Source organism: Myodes glareolus, chromosome 3 (assembly GCF_982192425.1).
Source record: "Myodes glareolus chromosome 3, mMyoGla1.1, whole genome shotgun sequence".
Classification (NCBI taxonomy): Eukaryota; Metazoa; Chordata; class Mammalia; order Rodentia; family Cricetidae; genus Myodes; species Myodes glareolus.
Genome location: NC_142028.1, coordinates 12,922,313 through 12,942,037, shown reverse-complemented (window position 1 = coordinate 12,942,037; position 19,725 = coordinate 12,922,313). Strand labels below are relative to the sequence as shown.

At 39.7% G+C, this 19,725-nt stretch overlaps 1 protein-coding gene across 8 annotated transcripts in view; it reads left to right on the top strand.

The window, feature by feature from the left end:
* Pik3c2g (phosphatidylinositol-4-phosphate 3-kinase catalytic subunit type 2 gamma) overlaps nt 1-19,725 on the top strand; it is a 364,812-nt gene that overhangs the window by 101,969 nt on the left and 243,118 nt on the right. For 7 of the 8 annotated variants that reach the window (XM_087904037.1, XM_087904036.1, XM_087904030.1 and 4 more), the window contains 3 exons: nt 2,029-2,151; nt 8,825-8,956; nt 15,074-15,188. In XM_087904037.1, the coding sequence (XP_087760163.1) occupies nt 2,029-2,151; nt 8,825-8,956; nt 15,074-15,188 (370 nt within the window). The remainder of the gene's footprint in view (nt 1-2,028; nt 2,152-8,824; nt 8,957-15,073; nt 15,189-19,725) is intronic. The other variant, XM_087904035.1, reaches the window with a different exon arrangement.

Genomic DNA, 19,725 nt, shown 5'->3' with positions numbered 1-19,725 from the left:
CAGGACTTCTTCCAGGCAGAGACAATAATACCTAACCTTAGCACTTTTTAAAAAATGATGTTTGAGATCATAACCAGAGAAATAAGGCAAGGGAAAAATGGATTCAATTAGGAAAATAAGTCAAATTAGCTATTTGCAAACAAGATGGGCTTGTGCTTAAAAGGCCCCAGGACAGCAATGGAATCTCAGATCTCATCACAAGCAAAAGAGAAGAATGTGAACTCAGCTCTGAAAACAGGAAGTTTTACTAGATGACACTACCAAGTTTGTTAAGATAGAAATAGTATGGGGGGAATAAGCAAAATCTTTCCAATTCCTGGAAGAATCCAGGCAAGTATTGAAAGAGCTCTGTTTACAAAATCATACAGTCTGAGGAAAGACACTGAGCAGGATCCAAGAATGCAGAAAAGCTATTCTAAGTCAGTCTGGCTAGATTAATGTTGAAGGAAATTGGCCATATTTCCAAAAGCTGTCTATAGATTCAATGAAATTCCCATCCAAATCTCAGTGGTATTCTTCATAATAATATAAAAATAAAAAAATTGAAATGCATATGAGAACACAAAAAGGAAAGGCACAAGAAACCTTTGAATGTGTTCGGTCTTCACACCAAGGAAATGTAGATCAAAGCTGTATTGGGTTCTGTCTCTCCCAAGTCAGAAGTACCACCAAGGAAGGGAAACTCAACAACCACTGGCAGAATATGGTGAGACTGGACTGTGCACCGTTGGTGGGAAAGTGGGTAGCACAGACAGGAACTCCCTATGCAGAGTCCTCAAATATGCACAGATGGACTACTGCATACCTCTACTGTGCCCCTAATGGACCTACTATGTGAACACTCACACACCCTGTGAAAGGCAGCTCTCCTCAGCACAGGCAAGTGATGTGATCTGCTAGTTATCCAACTACATAAACAGAGGTAAAATATTCCATTTGAACACAATTTCAAATAATAATCCATTTGGACAGTGTATTCATGCCCCATAAATAAGAAGGAAGTCTTGTCATTTGCAGGAAAAGGACAAAGTCAGAGATCAGATTAAACAAGACAGTCCAGACAAATATCATCTGTTTGGTATCATATATAAACTCTAGCAGGGAAACTGGGGGATGGGACATGAAAGTAACAGAGAGATTATTATGATTGAAGAAGACCAAAGGAAAGGAGGGGTGGAAGAAGAAAGGCAGCGGGATATCCAATGTTACTAAAATATACGATATGCCCGCGTGAGTGTAGCACAAAGAAAACATTAGTTTGTACAATAAATGTATGCTCATAAAAATAATTAATTACTCTTTCAAAAAGCAGACTTTTACCGTGACTGGTGCTTGTTGTACAGGCTTGAGCAGCTGAGACAAGAAGACCACACCCAGCTTCATGACATCTTGGACTACATAGGATTATCTGGCTACCCTGGGTTACAGAGTGAGACAGTGTCTCTGAAACAAATCAACAACAACAAAAACAGTGACAACAAACATCACACCAAATAAGACTATTGTCTTCCAGTTTTGCTCTCAGCAGCCCCCAATGTTATGCCTTCTCCTATCAGCCTTTAAATGCACAGAAGAATGAACACAACCCTTGTGTCCCATTAGATGTAAATTGCAGGCGTTTCCTCCCTCTTAAGGGGCTCTCTGGGGGTTGGAAGTCCACTGCCTCCTCCAACACATGGTGGCAGAGGTGGGGCTGAGGCTGAATCTCATGCATTTTCAGGGCTGCTTTGTTATAACTACTCTTGCAGTCAGGTATAGAATCTTCACTACAGGTTTCCGGTTTTTCCAGAGGGAACTGGTCCCTGTGTCATTGAGCTGGTGTCTCCACAGCCACCCAAGAGTCATGGGATTGCCTATTCTGCAGTCTTTCTCACACATTCAGCCTAAATTTTTATGGTGATTTTTAAAGCACACTTAACACAAGTAAATGTATTTTTATCGCTTGACTTTGACAATAACAATAATTGACCCTTTAGGAAACTGTCTCCTTCCATGTGTAGCATTTATTGGATCAATGTTTCTTTTCAGCTACAAAGCATTTTCGTTTTCCTGCTGGCTCATATATGCTGGGAAGAAGCTGTGCCAAGTGAAAAGCTACAGATCCGTGCCAGTCACAAAATCATTCTTTCTTTTGGTCAACTGGAATGAAATGTAAGTTTAATCTTTATTCCAGCTGTGTTGGCTAGCTAGGAAAAGTCAGCCCTTATTTCCATTTTAAACAGAACATGGAGAAAGAGATAGCGAGAGAGGGAGAGGGGCGGCCAGAGACAAAGAGACATACATACACACATAGAGAGACAAAGACAGAGAGATAGACAGACACACACATACACACACACACCACATGAGAGAGAGAGAGAGAGAGAGAGACAGAGACAGAGACAGAGACAGAGAAAGACACACTCATAAAAGACAGATATACACATATACATACAGAGAGACAGAGACAGCGAGAGAGGGAGAGAGAGAGAGAGAGAGAGAGTTTGGCCACCATTTAACTGATTCGATGGTACAGTAAGTACAGACAGGTCCATAGATAACACTGTTCCATCAACAGACTTAAAGCCCATCAAAAATTCTAAACAACCAAATCATTCTTATAACTGAATTGAGAAGCAGGGGAAATGGGGAAATTATAACTAGGAGAGACACTATTGCTCATTCACATACTGAAGATCAGGAATATTCTGAAGTTTAACCCAAATGGTTTCAGCTAAAAGAAAAAAAATCAACTGAGAGTATGAGGTTTCTCTTTTCTCATATAAGTCAGTCATAATTTGTTTAAATGAACAATGGGAAGGGCAAGCATGCATGTATTGTGTGAATGTATTAACTGGCAGGAAGGGTGTAAAGAGAAGCTGTGCCTTTGCTTCCCAGGTGCCTAGTCCTGGGTAATCACAAAAGCTTAATGTTAATTACAAACTATTTGGTCTATTACTCAGTCTTATTGCTAACTAGCTCCTAATGTTAAATTAACCCATTTCTATTAATCTATGCAATGCCACGTGTCTCGTGTCTTACTTGTGGTCTAGTACAACTTGCTGGTTTGGCTGCTGGCTGCCATCTCCCAGACTCTGCCCTTCTTCTTCTCTGTATTTGGATTTCCCGCATCGCATTATTTTGTTTTGCTACAAGCCAAATTAGTTTCGTTATTAACCGATGGGAATGAAACATGTTAACCTCATACAGAAGGGTTATCCCATAGCAGGAAGACCCTTGTTTCCACTCTCTAGTGATCATTCCTTAAAAATCCGAAGTCAAGTATTGATGGGTGTGGTCGATCGACAGTTAGAATTAACCAGACCAGCTCAAAGATAAATAATAATATATTTAATAATTGGAAAAACAGAGAAAATTTACACGACCAATGATCCAACGAACACCAGGAGTGCGGAGAGGAACAAAGAGAGAGAGAGAGAGTGCGCACCTGGATGCTATTATCCTTTTTTTTGGCCTCAGGGGGCCACACCCTAAACAGAATGTGATTGGCTGAGCTTCCCCATCAAAGTACTTGATTTTTTGTGAAAATTCATTTATTTTTATTCTATTTGTGGGAGTGGTTGTTTGAATGTACTTTTGTGAGCTATATGCATGCAATGCTCTTGGAGGCCAGGAGAGAGCACTGGTTCCCATCTGATGGTTGGGAACCACGTGCAAGTGCTGGGAATTGAATCCCAATCCTTTGAAAAAGCAGCCAGAGTTCTCACCTGCTGAGTCCTAGCTCCAGCTCCTTAGCTACCTTCTAGACACTACCCCTGCATCCCTTCCCATGTACCCCACAACACAAACCCTCCTACTCAAACTCTTGGTCTTACCGCCCCCTCCACGGCATACTCAAGTTTCCAGAAGCAATGATTTCTACTCCTGATGCTCTTAGACCTCTGTGTGGCCTCTAATGCTTCTCTGAGATCAGTGTCCTCAGCCGCCCCTTGTCTCTCAGCGCTTTCACCAGGTCTAGCTCTGAAAAACAATTTGGTTCTTCGAATTAACATAACTCACTGAAAAATAAAAGTGTGAGCGTCTAGGAGTCCGAGGCTGTGATTAAGTGACAGCATCTGTCCAACCTTAGTGCTGCCACAGGCAACAGAGACTGTGTCTGAGACAGGGTGTTCACCCTTCTGTTTCCCCGCCCCAGGATCCTTCCCACTCCACACCAAATTTAAATTACTCTATAACTTTCACATTTACCAGCATCCCTTCTTTGTTTAAGGTTTTTAATTCTTTTTTACCAGAGATGCAACTTATATTATCTGCCCCGTTTTAAAACCCAGAATCAGTTCTATCTGTAAACTTTTCCAACGTCTTTCCAATTTAAACCCAAGTCCAAATCATTTAGTGTAGAGCACTGGCTCTCTGATTCTGGCCTCTGTGTCTTCACTTCTAGGACCAACCCTAGTCCTGACTCACACATCTTGCCACTGAATGGGATCTACTCTACCGGCAACAGAGACCTCACTGCTAGAGGATCTCTTGGGTCAGAAAGGCACTGCTCCTAACCATTCACCTTGCAAACACCCTTAACTTCCTTCTCCTCAACTAATCTTCTCTGCATCATGGATATCCACTTTTTCTTTCACTGCTTGGTCTGAACTCTGAACTTCTCTCAAATGTTATTTTGTATTTCTGTCAGCATCTGCTAAGTGGTATAGATTACTTTGTTAGATTGTTTGTTTGTTTTAAAAAATTTTCATTATCTGTCAGCTAAGAGAGCACAATGTAGAATAAAAGTTCTGTGAAGGCTATTGGTTAATTGATAATTTTTTATGTAACCAAGAGCTCCTTTAAAATGTTATTAACCTGTTTAATTGATGAAATTATTCTTTCAATTTGACTAAAACCCATTTCTGCTTATTTCCAAAAATCAAAATCGCTTTTACCTCAAGAGAAAAAAGAAGTCTAATTATACAGTCAGCTTCACAGAAAAATAAGGAAGTCATTAATATTTTTGAAAATGGTATTGATGCATTTATTTTCTTTAAACTGCTCAAGTGTTATTTTTCTATGGGATCCTTGATTTCTGTCAATTGAGGAAGGTATTTCAACCTAGAGTCATTTTTCATTTTGCGTCCATTAAACATATTTACATTTCATTTCCCTAGATGCCAATAACAGTTTTATATACTTGGGGGCTGGAAAGATGGCTCACTGGTTAAGAGAACCCGGGTTCAATTCCCAGCACCCATATGGCAGCTCAAAACGTCTTTAACTGTAGTTCAAGGAGTTCTGACCCCTCACACAGACGTACATGCAGGTGAAAGGCCAATTTACATAAAATAAAAATAAATAAGCAAAAACAGTTTTACATACTTTATTAGCATGTATTCATTACATCAAAGTTGAAAGTATATTTCATTGCTAAACTTAATTCTAAGCACCACATTGTCTCTGGTTTGCAAAAACTTTCTCACACAGAAGAAAAAACATTAATGACAACTAATTTGTACTTTCTCTATGATGTATTTTTTATTTTTATGAACATGTGTGTGTTTGTATGAGTACATGCCTTACATGTGAGGGTGCCCATAGAGGCCAGAAGAAAATGGCAGGCCTGTGGACTCCCCGGGGATGCAGGCAGTTGTGAGCTGCCTGTCAGGGGTGCTGGGAACTGAACTCTGATCCCCTGGAAAAGCAGTAGGGGCTCTTAACTACGGAATCAACTCCTTAGCCTTTATTGCAGTATATTATGAAGTATAGTTCTTTTTTTTTTAACTGAAATGTTCATTCTTTTGTTTTTAAGTAGTCATGGAGAAGTTTAAAAACAGAAGCAATTTCCCAGTGAATGTGAGTGCACATATATTCAGAAGATGAGCAGAACACTATTTAGCATGCATGTACTCTTTCCTAAAATTGGTTTTTATGAAAGTGAACGGATGGAGATTGGCAGCAACCATCAACTGTAATGTCTCTGTTTTTATCATTCATAATGTGAAAAGCTCAAGTTATACAGGAAAACCCAGCTCTTCTGTGGAAAAAGAACTTTCTAGGTTATGTGAAAAATGGAATAAGATTATAGCTTCCATCTCAGAACAGAAAAATGGAATTGTAATAGAGAGTAGATTATAGATAAAAGAACATTCAAGAAATTACTGTGCCTTCTACATTATCATCAACATTTTATGCCATTCCAGAGATTCTTTTAAGCTCAGAAACATTTGAATGAATATGAAAACTATGAAATAATATAAGTGCAGAATACATAGACACAAAAATATGCAATGTTTTAATAAGTCTAAATTTTCCCTTCTTTAAAAGTAGATTTCCAACACTGTTTTCTTTCCTCCCATCATGCTCCCCAGAATTTCACTAGAATTGCATTTCCTTTCTCCAAAGGGGAACTTTTTATAAATAAAAATCTAAATACACAGCAGCTAATATAATGATTGCATGACTGACTGACTGAAGTAGCGGAGTGAAATAGACAACCTACTACCTGACACCCGCTGTGTCATGCCACAGTCGTTTTGTGGAAGAGGAAAAATACGAGTTAAGGTTAAGGGGAACTCATGCTTCTCATAGGCATCTTATTCATTCACAGCTCACAGCTGGTATTACCTTAGTATATAACATCATAAACTAACATTTCATTAAATTGCTTCAATCCCAGAATCCTTTTCTCCGTTTCCTATCAGTTAAATTATCTGCTACATTACAGTGTAGAAGCTAGGATTCACCATCAATTTCTTGCTCTCCTTTTCTACTGTCCGTCAATTTCTTTCATTCACTGTACCTCTAAAATACCTCATCAGGTTCTGTGACTGTTGCAGAGTCATTTCATCTGTATGTTAATAAATAAAGACTGCCTGAAGATCAGAAATAAAACAGCCCCATTGACCAGTCTTACAGACCAGACAGTGGTAACACACACCTTTAATCCCACTGGCCGCACTAGTTTGCCATAGAAACCAGGTGGTGCATGCCTTTAATCCCAGTGGTGCACATCTTTAAGCCCAGCCCAAGAGAGGAATATAAAATTGGAGGAGACAGCTCTCAGACACAGTCTCATTCTGAAGTTTCCTGGAGGCAGGATCTCCATTTTCGGGACTGACATGGAGATAAGAACCAGTGGCTTTGCATTACTGGTCTTCATAATGATCCCCAATATCTGTCTCTGAGTTTTTATTAACCGGGCTTCAGACTGTGAGTTGCTCTATTATCACCCCTAGGTGCTTCTTTACATACATGTAATGCAACTAAATACAGTTAAGTGATGTCAGCCAGCGTTGGGTCTATTTCTCCATAGTATACCCTCCCCAAGAAAAATCTCTACTCTCCCTGAAAAGGGGTACACTATTCTTCAAACCCAGCCAGTGCTGTCTGCCAGGACCCTCTGCCCTCTAGCTCTCTAATAAACTCTTTGACAGCTGAATGGTATTTCATCATTACTCTTTAACCCCATTCATCCCTCAAACTCAGGGCCATCCAGTACCTGGGCTCAGAGCATCTCAACTGCAATATATACAGCACACAGATGTGTTTGTGTTTTTTTGGATCATCTCCCAAATTCCTGGGTCTCAGTTTGTTACAAATGTAGAGTCCTAAGTAACTCTTTATACTTTCATTCTTTTCTTTCAAAAATTCTCTTTTGCCCTTGAGGAAAAGTGCAAATTTCTATAATTGGTACTCAAAGTTCTTAGGAATTGAGGAACACATGTTCTTCTAATTGTATCATCCTCTACTTCTTCCGACTTGACCTCGTCTTTTACAGCAGCCACTATGAATGACTCACCATTTCTCAGGCAAAGCTAATCTTTGTATTCATATTTCCTAATCTATGTGTAGCATGACTTTTCCTGAAGAGGTGTGACATACATGTATTTACCCAGATCTGTAACTGGATGATATACCAAAACATAATTCTATTCAAATCTAGCATCTGAGCTAGTCAGTTTATAGTGCTAATTATAAGAGCAACGGGAAGCTACTGTAAAGCTCACCCCACCCAGCTCCAGACACAGGTGACTCTTCCAGGCAGAGAGAATCCTTCTCTTGGCAACCTTTACTTCCTTTAACCTTGGAGAGGGACCTCGTAAATCTCATGACTTTTTCTTAAACTTGAAACTTCCTGAGTTTCCTAAGCTTGATTTCATTAGCTTCCTGAGACTTAATGAGCCTCTCTCCTGCCCTAAAAGGAAATATTTTAATTCACAAGAATCCTCTTCTTTTCCCCATGCTGTGTATTATGTACTTTTCTCTTCTTGAAATACATTTTTCCCTTCCTGGAATAGTTTTCTGAAACTTCATCTCATTGTAAGCCAGACTGAAAGATTCGTGTTTCTGAGGCTGGAAAGATGGTTCAGCACTTAAGGGAATTTTCTATCAAGCCTAATTACTTGAGTTTGAACCCAAAGAAACCATATGATAGAAGGAAAGAACTCTAGCAAGTTGTTCCCGGTCTTACATACAAGCCATGCCATCACACACACACACACACACACACACACACACACACACGCACACAGACACACACACACACACACACAGACACAAGCACACACACACCACCATCACCATCGTCACCACCACCACCACCACCAACAACAACTAAGATTCATTTCTAGTTATTTACTCCCTAATATAAATTTAGCCAGTCATTCCTATGTGCTTACAATATTATATGAATGTCAGGTTATGCTATATTTCAATGACTCTGCATGTCAAAATTATCAGAAGTAAAATTATTACTTATCGAATATTACTGTCTTGTATATCTTACTAAAAATTTCAAGGGAACATCTCAATTCAAATACTCAATTATTTCCCCAAATAATTACAAGAAAATTTTGAAGAATCATGGTTATAATTGGATACTTCCTTTGCTTTTCAGAATCAATTTTCCTCTTGAGATAAAGTCACTTCCAAGAGAATCCATGCTCATTATAAAAGTGTTTGGGATTGACTCTGCCACCCACAGTGCAAATCTACTGGCCTGGACCTGCCTTCCACTGTTCCCAAAAGAGTAAGTCTATCACCCATGATTAACAGAACTCGGGTCCCAGTTCAACCTTCTGAGAACTGAATGTTCTTCATGTTATGGCATAATGAGAAAAATCAAGAGGACATTTTGTACTAAAATGAAGTAGCTCGATATAAATCATGAGTATTCAAACCAGAATAGAAGAGCAGAAATGAAGACCTGGCTTTAGCTGCAGCCCATGCCCGCTCATCAGCTGGGTCATTTACAATGGAGAGGGATTGGCAAGACCAGTCTCAATGATTCTTTCTTCTCCAAGCAGCTAACCTCTCTGGAATTATTAATTCAAAATGACTATGCTGTCATTTAGAATTTTAAAAAGCCTCAAAATTCTGACTAAAGTAAAATTATAAAACATGACTGCGTTACTGGTCTCTCATTGCCAAGAATAAACACTTGGCCACTTCCAAAAATGCACAGAACTGAGTTCAGATATTCTCTCAGGATTAACAGCCTTTACAAAGTCAACTGTTCATTTATCCTATAATTCTTGAGAATTATTCAGGCTGACAACATAAAATAAAATCAGCTAATGCTTTTAAGGGAAAATATTTCCAGAGGCATCAATGTATTTATTTATTGATAAATAAGCAAATAATAATAAAGGAAGTCCGGTTTTGAGATCAGATAAAAAATTCTGAGACCTTCAAAAATCAGAACTTGTGCTGTTATGCTAATATTAGTATAAGGTATGTTTCTACGCATATTGTCTTAGAGAAACTTGATGTTATGGAAGCGTTTAAAGTATTGCTTTTAAGTCTTCAGTTCCAGCATTCATCTACTATAGACAACGTTTACCAAACAAACCAGATCAAACTTTGAAAATTCACTGGATTATTTCTGATCTGGACCCTGGATGTGCACATCTCCTTGTGTGTATATGTAGGTGTATACCTGTGTGTGTGTGTGTGTGCATGTGTAAATTGTGTATATGTGTCTCTCTATGTGTATATGTGCATATGCATGTGTATCTCTCTGTATACATGTGTGTTTATGTGTTTTGTGTGTGTGTGTGTATGTCCTGTGTATGTAAGTATATGTATTTCTCTGTATGCACATGTCTGTTGCTTGGTTTAGGTTTTGATATCTTAGCCCATCTCCATGTGTGTGCTGAATGCAGGGAATGTATTCATCTCTGTAATGTCTGTCATCTTACATAATGCATCATATAAATAGGCAATCAATAGAGCTTTGTTTACTAAAAAAAAATCAATCCCTGCACTTAGATTGTTCAAATCTGCAAAAAACACAGGTCAGCTCTAGGAGAGGTGTCTGCTGCTGTTAGGGGAGGGACACTCCAAATATCTGACTGGAGCTTTAGGAGCATCCGTGACTTTGCCCGTGAGAGCTGCCTTATAGGTGTCCTTCTACCTGTGAGAGAGCTTGCTTTCAGTTTCATCAGCAGAATTTCAGATGTGGCATTTCTAGCACTTTGGTAAAGTCATATTTCCAGTTACTAACGAAAAAGAGCATTTGGAGCATTAGGTTCTCTTCGCCAGATTGTCATATGCAAGGACGCCAGCAAGACATTGGCTCTGGGTTGACACGCATCACTTAGAGCTGTTTTCAGGGAATGGCCTTCCAGTGTGGGAGTCTGGAGAAAGCAATTATCAGGGACTGATCCAAGATAATACTGCTGGAAAGCAAAGTATGTAAACCAATGATGATGAGGCATTGGAAAACTCAATAGACTTCGATGATTATTTCAACAAGCATTGGGAAATATATTCCCAGTAGACCGTTTCTTATCAAAACCAGAAAGCATCTCCATCTCTCCTGGGATAAACAGTCAAAAGAAACCCAGATTGTTCTAAGACATCAGAAATCCATCAGATGTGACACAGCCATAAATTACATTTTGTGCTTCACAACAATTTGTAGAGATTCTTATTCAATTTATTCAGTGTAGGTATTTTCAGATCACAGAAAAGATGCATCTTGTTTTTATTTCCACCCATAATTTTATTTCCACCCTTTCCCATAAACATTTGATGTTGAACCTCTCATTAGGGTTTGAATTTCCCCTTACCAGTTATAATGACCACTTATATCGATATTGCTTCCAACATACACATAACCTCAGGATAGCTTCCTGGAGGCATTCTGTCTCTTCAGGGCCTCCACAAGTGGGCTTTGAGAAAACAACAGTGATTAAGCTCATATAGATGTATGAAGGATGCCTTAGTTAATGTCTATATACAAAAATCAACTTTGACATTTGCAGGCATCCAAACCACTCACTTTCAGTTCTCAAATTTAAAGGAAAGATTTGCTGGAAAAAACTTTAGAATCTTCTTTTGCAGACAAGATTGTCCCTGTACCGACATTCACAGTAAACACATATCTCTCCCGCTGCAGCAAGGACTGATTTCTTTCAGCACAGTCATGTCCAAGAGCTCCAGTCCCAATTTAAAGTTACAAATAAATAGTGTAATTGTTATTTAGCATTTTGATTCTGGAAACTACTTTGCCATAGAGATTCCCTACCTCGACTGAAAATAGCATTTTCTTGGATGTTATAATACAAAACCAGATCCCAGGGATCCCCTAAAGATTCAGATTCAGTTCTTTTTTTATTTTATTTTTGAGAGCAATAATATTTTCAAGACTTCTGGGGTGAGTTAAAGTCTTAAAAATAAAAATCATTTGCATAGTTTCAAACATGACCTAAAATCAGTCTTATTCTCCAAACAATTTGATTCTTTCGGCAATTGCCTGGATTATTAACGCTCACCTCCTGTTTCAACTGTTTCAGAATTTAGTAGTAAACGGTAGCTCAAGCTCATTGGTTTTCTTCGGGTCCACAAAAGTTCCTCAGTCCAATTGCCACACTTGGTACTGAGGAGATCTGTTGAAAGGTGGTCTGATGTAAGGTGCCAGGCAGCTTAAAAACAGAACGAGGACCAGAATCAGGTCTGAGTTCTTGCCTTCGCCTTTTCTTTTTTCAACTGTCTCCCTTCCTGTTTTGACATGCCACGTCTCTGTCCATGAATGTATTGTAAAGATGTCCTCCCCCTACACAGCCTCTGGCTCAGGTCACAAGAGCTCTTCCCACTCGATCTATTGTCATCAGTCTCTCAAGGGCTTTCATCGAATCAGGTCCTTGGGTTCTTCTGGTCTCCCAGTGGCATAGTCCTCTGTACACTCTGGCTCCAGATGCTCAGAACTTATGCAAAGACTCCCGATCACTAAACTCAATAATCATTACTGTGTTGTTTTAGGAAGCATGGTGATGGAATCATAATCCAGATCATTTGTCTTTCTCAGTGAAGCAAATCTGAGGTTGAAATTTTTATCACTGAATTGAATAGTCAAGTTTTAAAAAAATCTTATGGTTATGCCAGGACAAGTATCCCCAAAGACCTATGAAAAAGTAAAGTCTAATTTCTAAACATGTCATATTTTTTAAAAACCTCCAAGTGCATGAGTGATGAATACTGCAGGCGTGCCCTGCAGGGGGAGTTTACGGTCTTGTGGTCAGATTGAGTTAGCATCTCCCCAGCACCTTTCTGAAAGCTACCCCCACTGACAGAGGTACCACCACACTGTGAGAATTTTTGAAAAACATTGATTTTTGTCCAATAAATTTCAGGATGCTTAGTTAGCAATGGCTGGCTGATTTAGGCAAGCTCCACACATCCTGTCACAAAGTTTGATGTATGTAGACTTCCTTTGTAACACTTCTGTTTTGTTTTGGGGTATGTGTTGGTGTGTATTACAGACTAATAAATATTTTCACCATAGTATCTTATTAAATTTTGTTATATATATATATATATATATATATATATATATATATATATATATATATTTTACATGCATGTATGCCTATGTACCACTTCAGAGCCTGGCTCCCATAGAACCCAGAGAAGGAGTATTGAGTGCCCTAGAACTGGAGTTGCAGATGGATGTGAAATATCAAATGGGTTTTGGGAATCAAACCCAGGTCCTCTGGTAGAGCAACCAGTACTCTTAACCACTGAACCATCTCTTCAACCCAGTAGATATTTTTTTAATTACTGCTGATCCCCACCTACTTTGTTTCAAACATGTTCATTTTTATTGTTTCTGTATTTAAATTTTCTTAATTGTTCAAAATGAAACCATACTTTATTTTATATATAGCAATACAAGTTATATGTTAAATAACACTCTAATAGAATGATTTGGTGCATTTTAAATAGGAGAAAGGAGAATAATTCAGGTTACAAGAACACCCTCAATACTAATTTTTAAAAGGTAGCTTTTTCCAAATAAATCAAGATAACAACACACTCAGAGACAAGTCAGGTCTAATTCCTAGTGCTCTCATGGTCGGTGAAACTCAAGATAAAGTCCCCCATCTTCTGAAGCCACAAACACTCTCAGATCTGTCTTATCTTCATCATCACTACTGATCATCTCCCTGACATTTTATTTATTCAAAGAACTATAAAAGTCCTGCTTGTAGCACCTGGCATAATCTATTATCTGAAAATAAGCTCTCCAGTGCTAAACTAAACAATCACCTCTAAAACAATGCCACCCTTTATTTTTCTCAGCCCCTCAAATGGCCTTAAGATCTGTATACCTTTACCCTCCACTGACCATCTTGGCATTCGTATTCTTCATGTCCTCTTTCCTGAGCTCTGTGCACCCCACTCCTACAGCAAGCACTCTGACTTCATTCTGAATCCTGTGCCACAGAATAGAGGCTGGGGAGGCTCTTACAGTGCAATCTATCTAGGGGCAGAAAGAAAAGACATCACTGGATTCCTTCTTGATAGAAACCAGCTCCTGTAGATCAGATTTGTTTTGCTTCAAATGTGGCCAAGCGAAATCACAAATATAACACCTTCCAAAATGCGGGTGTGAAAATCTAACTGACTTCTCACGAGCTCCATCCTGCACTTCATGAAGGCAAAAATCTCTCAGCTTACATCAAGGACTGATTAGCTGAAATATTATATCTCTTTTGAATAAAAATGTGTAGTCACTTAGCTTTCTTTCACTTTGCCTCTCTTCCTAACAAGATAAAAGGACAATGATGTTAGAGAGGAAAGGAAAATCTACAGAGATCTTGTGACCTGCTGGCTCTGACCTCCAGACCACAGTCCCCATCAGAGCTGGGAGCTCCTTTCTTTATCAGAAGCTGGTGGCTAGGGCAGCTCGTTAGGGATCTCCCTGTGTAGCCAAGGGAGCTGGGTTGCCCCGAGTTGGGTTATCTCAGCCATCACCCAACCACCTGAGTTTCTCTGTCAACTCCTGAATTGGATGGGTACTGAAAAGGTGATTTATCTTCAGGTTACATTTACTTTGGTTAATTAACTGATTTTCCAGTTTGGTATATTGAAATTAAACACCACTCTTAGTTAACCATTGGACTATGTTACCAAATTCAGATTTGTGCACAGGTACCACTAAATATTTTTTTTATAAAAGTATGTGGACTTAGATGTTTTTGCAGCCATTGAAAACATTGGTGGTTTCCTCCCTGCTTAGAACATTTCCTATATGCTCTCTCATTTACTATGGTAATTTACAACCGACTTTTAAGGATTATGAACATGAATAATCTTTCTATTTATATGTGAAGGAACATTTCCCTTGTGAAGTCCTACAACGATTTTGATTCTGCAGCTCATATGCTGTGCTGATTTAAACCTTGCACTCTTATAAATTTAGAATCTTTAAATGCCCAAGGAATTTATTTACTCCAGGGGGTGGGAGGAAAAAGAACCTCTAAAGAGCTACTATCCTTCCTGAGTTCAGGCACCCATAAGTCCAGAGTGCAAATCTGAGATTCCTAATCCACTTAGTTATCTCCACTGATGGCAGTCACTGATACACGCTACATGCTCCTGTTAGGAACCACTGTAATAATGGTCACACATGACAAAAAATATGTGGTGTCTATGGAAACAGCTTTGCATTTGACATGTTAGTAATGAGCTCACAATCTATGTCTAGACTTGTGGGATATTTTATTTCTCTACTACCTACTTACTGAATGAAGCCACAGAAATTGCTGCTGCTTTCTATCCCAAAATAAGCACTGTGAAGACACGAATAGTTTTCCTCTTAATGTGACTCCTATCTGGATGTACGTGTTATCTTTTGCAGAAAGTCTATGATGGGGTCTAGGCTATTCAGTATGACATTTCAGAGTGAGCCTCCCATAGAAATGATAGCTCCAGGAGTATGGGATGGGAGCCAGCCTTCCCCACTGACCCTACAGGTAAGTGTCGAACTATGAAATTAAAGTACACATAGAAAATTCATGTTGTTAAGCAGTGTGGTGACCAGTTACAGAAACACTTTCTTCTGGGGTCACACATACATGATCCCTTCCTCCAGCTTAGATCTGGGTGTCTTCTGTATCTTTTGTTTCATGCCCAGCACTTTCCAAGCAATTTTTCTGTCAGATTATATAAGAGCAATTGAATGGATCTCTTCACCATCCTGAAGGATAGCAGAGAAGTCTTGCTATCAACACTCTCCTTAAATGCATTCAATTCTTCTTTCTATTGTCTAAAATAAGTCATTGTTATATATTATTAACCCAGTGCCTTACAGCTGCTTTTGCTTTGTGACAAGCCATCAAAATCTCTCCTGCTGCACATTTGTCAAATGGTCAGATTGTAAGAGATGAATAGCAAACAAAATCCATGTTTATACCTTTTTTTGCCTTAAAACATCTCTATTCTCTTTGATTTGTGATGGAGAAGGGAAAGTGCTCAATGATTCCAGCTTTGGTTCATACTGCCAGCAGCACCTTGTTTGCTCATGTCTGTGGTCCATCTATCCTCACTAGCTGGAGATAAGCAATACAGACACAGTACTATGCTCATGTCTGTGGTCCATCTAACCTCACTAGCTGGAGACAAGCAATACAGACACAGTACTATGCTCATGTCTGTGGTCCATCTATCCATATTGGCTAGAGATCAGCAACATAGATGCAATGCTATCTAGAGGTTCAGGAGTGTGGACTTTCCATCCATCTCTACAGAAACTGGGTGGCATCCTCAGGTTCACAGTTTCTCAATCTTGGCAGCATTTTGACTGGGCACTTTTTGGTCCCATCCTGTGCACAGTCGGGTGCTCAGCAGTATTTCTATCCAGTAGAAGTATTCACTCCCCAGTCCTGGGAACAAAATTGCCTTGCACTTGTCATCATGCTGGAGAGGACGCAGAATTGTAGTTCACAAGCATGAGGTTCGAGGGTGTAAGGGATAGAGTTTAGAAATAAACACAAAAAGATGTTGAATATGGAAAAGAATTAATCCTATAAAAATGTGGCTTCACTTTAGGACAGAAAAGGTCTTTCCAGAAACCCCCTGAACAACATTTTAGCACTAACTTGTTGGCAAGAAATAGGTGAGTCAGCGTAGATATGAGCATGTCAGGTCTTGATGATGACCGACTGGCATGTGCCTTGCAACAAGACACAAAGAGACATTTCAGCCCAGTAAGGAAATCCGCCATAAATCACATAAAAATTCCCAGACTAGGCCACAAGGAATCAGCAGACTTTAGGTTTTTTTTTGGTTTTTTTTTGTTTTTTTTTCATTTTATTTTTTTAATTTTTTTAAGTAATTTTATTAAAATATAAAAAGTTTCCATTTACGCCCCTCTTCCCAACGCCCTCCCACTCCCCCCTCCCTCTCCTCCTCCCTCTTTGTCCCTAAGGGCAGTCAGGGTTTCCTGCCCTGTGGGAAGCCCAAGTTCCTCCCCCCTCCCTCCAGGTACAGGAAGGTGAGCATCCAAACAGACTGGATCCCAAAAATCCAGTATATGCAGAGGAAACTAGTCCCAGTGTCATTGTCAATGGCTTTTCAGAAAGACTCCAGGCCAGCCACATTCAGAGAATCCGGCCACATTCAGAGAATCTGGTTGGATCACGTGCTCGTTCAGTCGCAGTCCAACTGGCCTTGGTAAACTCTCATTAGATCCGACCCCTTGTATCAGTGGGTGATAGCATCCCTCGCAGTCCTTCGTCATTTTCTTCCTCCTTCTGCTCCTCATTTGGATCTTGGGGGGCTCAGTCCGGTGCTCCAACGTGGGACTCCGTCTGTATCGCCATCCAACGCCAGATGAAGGATCTATGGTGATAAGCAAAATATTCATCAGTATGGTTATGGGCCAAGGCCGGTTCAGGCACCCTCTCCTCTGTCCAGAGAACAATCTGGGGATCTCTCCTTGGACCTGGGATCCCATATATAATCAAGTTTCCTGTAAACTGTAAAATGACTCCCTTAGTTGAAATATATTCTTCCCTGATCCCATATTCATCCTTCCTCCCTTCCCCCCATCCCGGTCAACCGAGCTTTCTCCATTCCTCCCCTACTCCCTTCTCTCTAACCCTCTCCCCTTCCAACAACCCTCCCACCCCCCCCATGCACCCAAGGTTACCTGGGACTCTTGACTATTTCCTACCTCCTGGCGGATAGCTAAATAATCTTCATCAGGTTCGTCTTCTTATTTAGCTTCTCTAGGATCTCGAATAATAGGCTCAAAGACCTTTAATTATGGTTAGAATCCACTTATGAGTGAGTACATACCGTGTTCCTCTTTTTGGGTCTGGCTTACCTCACTCAGTAAAGCATTTTCTATGTCCATCCATTTGCATGCAAAATTCAAGATGTCATTATTTTTTACCGCTGAGTAAAACTCTAATGTGTATATGTTCCACACCTTTTTTAACCATTCTTCTATTGAGGGGCACCTAGGCTATTTCCAGGTTCTGGCTATTACAAATAGTGCTGCTATGAACATAGTTGAACAAACGCTTTTGTAGTATGTTAGAGAATCTCTAGGGTATATTCCCAAGAGAGGAATTGCTGGGTCCTGAGGGAGGTTGACTCCCAGTTTCCTGAGAAACCGCCACACTGATTTCCACAGTGGCTGCACAAGTTTGCATTCCCACCAACAATGGATGAGTGTTCCCCTCATTCCACATCCTCTCCAGCATAGGCTATCATTGGTGTTTTTAACTTTAGCAATTCTGACAGGTGTGAGATGGTATCTCAAAGTTGTTTTGATTTGCATTTCCCTGATCGCTAAGGAGGTTGAGCATGACCTTAAGTGCCTTCTGGCCATTCGAAGTTCATCTGTAGTGAATTCTCTGTTCAGATCAGTACCCCATTTTTCAATTGGGTTAATTAGAGTTTTAGTGTCTAGTTTCTTGAGTTCTTTGTATATTCTGGAGATCAGACCTTTGTCTGATGAGGGGTTGGTGAAGATCTTCTCCCAGTCAGAAGGCAGCCTTTTTGTCTTACTGACAGTGTCCTTTGCTTTACAGAAGCTTCTCAGTTTCAGCAGGTCCCATTTATTCATTGTTTCTCTTATTGTCTGTGCTACTGGGGTCCTACTTAGGAATTGGCCTCCTGTGCCTATATCTTGTAGACTACCTCCCACTTTCTCTTCTATGAGGTTCAAAGTGGACAGATTGATGTTGATGTCTTTAATCCATTTGGACTTGAGTTTTGTGCATGGTGATAGATATGGATCTATTTTCATTCTTCTACAGGTTGACATCCAGTTATGCCAGCACCATTTGTTAAAGACGCTTTCCTTCTTCCATTGTATACCTTTAGCTCCCTTGTCAAAAATTAGGTGTTCATAGGTTTGAGGGTTAGTATCTGGGTCTTCTATTCGATTCCATAGGTCGACTTCTCTGTTCTTATGCCAATACCAAGCTGTTTTCAATACTGTAGCTCTGTAATAGAGTTTGAAGTCAGGGATATTTGCTGACGATATGATGGTGTACATAAGCGACCCTAAAAACTCTACCAAAGAACTCCTACAGCTGATAAACACCTTTAGTAACGTGGCAGGATACAAGATCAACTCCAAAAAATCAGTGGCACTCCTATACACAAAGGATAAAGAAACAGAGAGGGAAATCAGAGAAACATCACCTTTCACGATAGCCACAAACAGCATAAAATATCTTGGGGTTACTCTAACCAAGGATGTGAAAGACCTATTTGACAAGAACTTTAAGCCCTTGAAAAGAGAAATTGAGGAGGATACCAGAAAATGGAAAGACCTCCCCTGCTCTTGGATTGGGAGAATCAACATAGTAAAAATGGCAATTCTACCAAAAGCAATCTACAGATTCAATGCAATCCCCATCAAAATCCCATCAAACTTCTTCACAGACCTTGAGAGAACAATAATCAAGTTTATATGGAAAAACAAAAAACCCAGGATAGCCAAAACAATCTTATACAATAAAGGAACTTCTGGAGGCATTACTATCCCAGACTTTAGTTTTAAAGGGTCCCCCATTTTGATAAAGTGAATAGCTTGTTACTGAAGAACCTGTATTGATATTATTAAAAGTCCTAAGTTAAAAATCCAAAGCACCATGCCAGGCTTTCTGCTGTATTCTAGAACAGGAAACTTATTCAAGGTTGAATTTTAGGGGCTGACTCTGCTGTAAAGTGTTTGCATGAGAACTGACATTTCTACCCAGAACTCCCAGGGAAAATGGCTGATTCAGCGGTAGAAGCTTACACTCTCGAGTGCTAGGGAAGTAAGAACATAGATCCTTGGGACTTCTCTGACCAATTGTCTAATTGAGTTAGTAGATTCAAGACTAGTGGCATACCTAGTCTCAAAATAACCATTGGGTAATGCCTACAACATGACACAGGAGTTTGTCTGCTAGCCTCCACACACATACACACACACGCATACACACATCTACCCTCAAATGCATAAATACACATACACAAGATTAGGAGATGGTGAGAAAATTAAAAGCA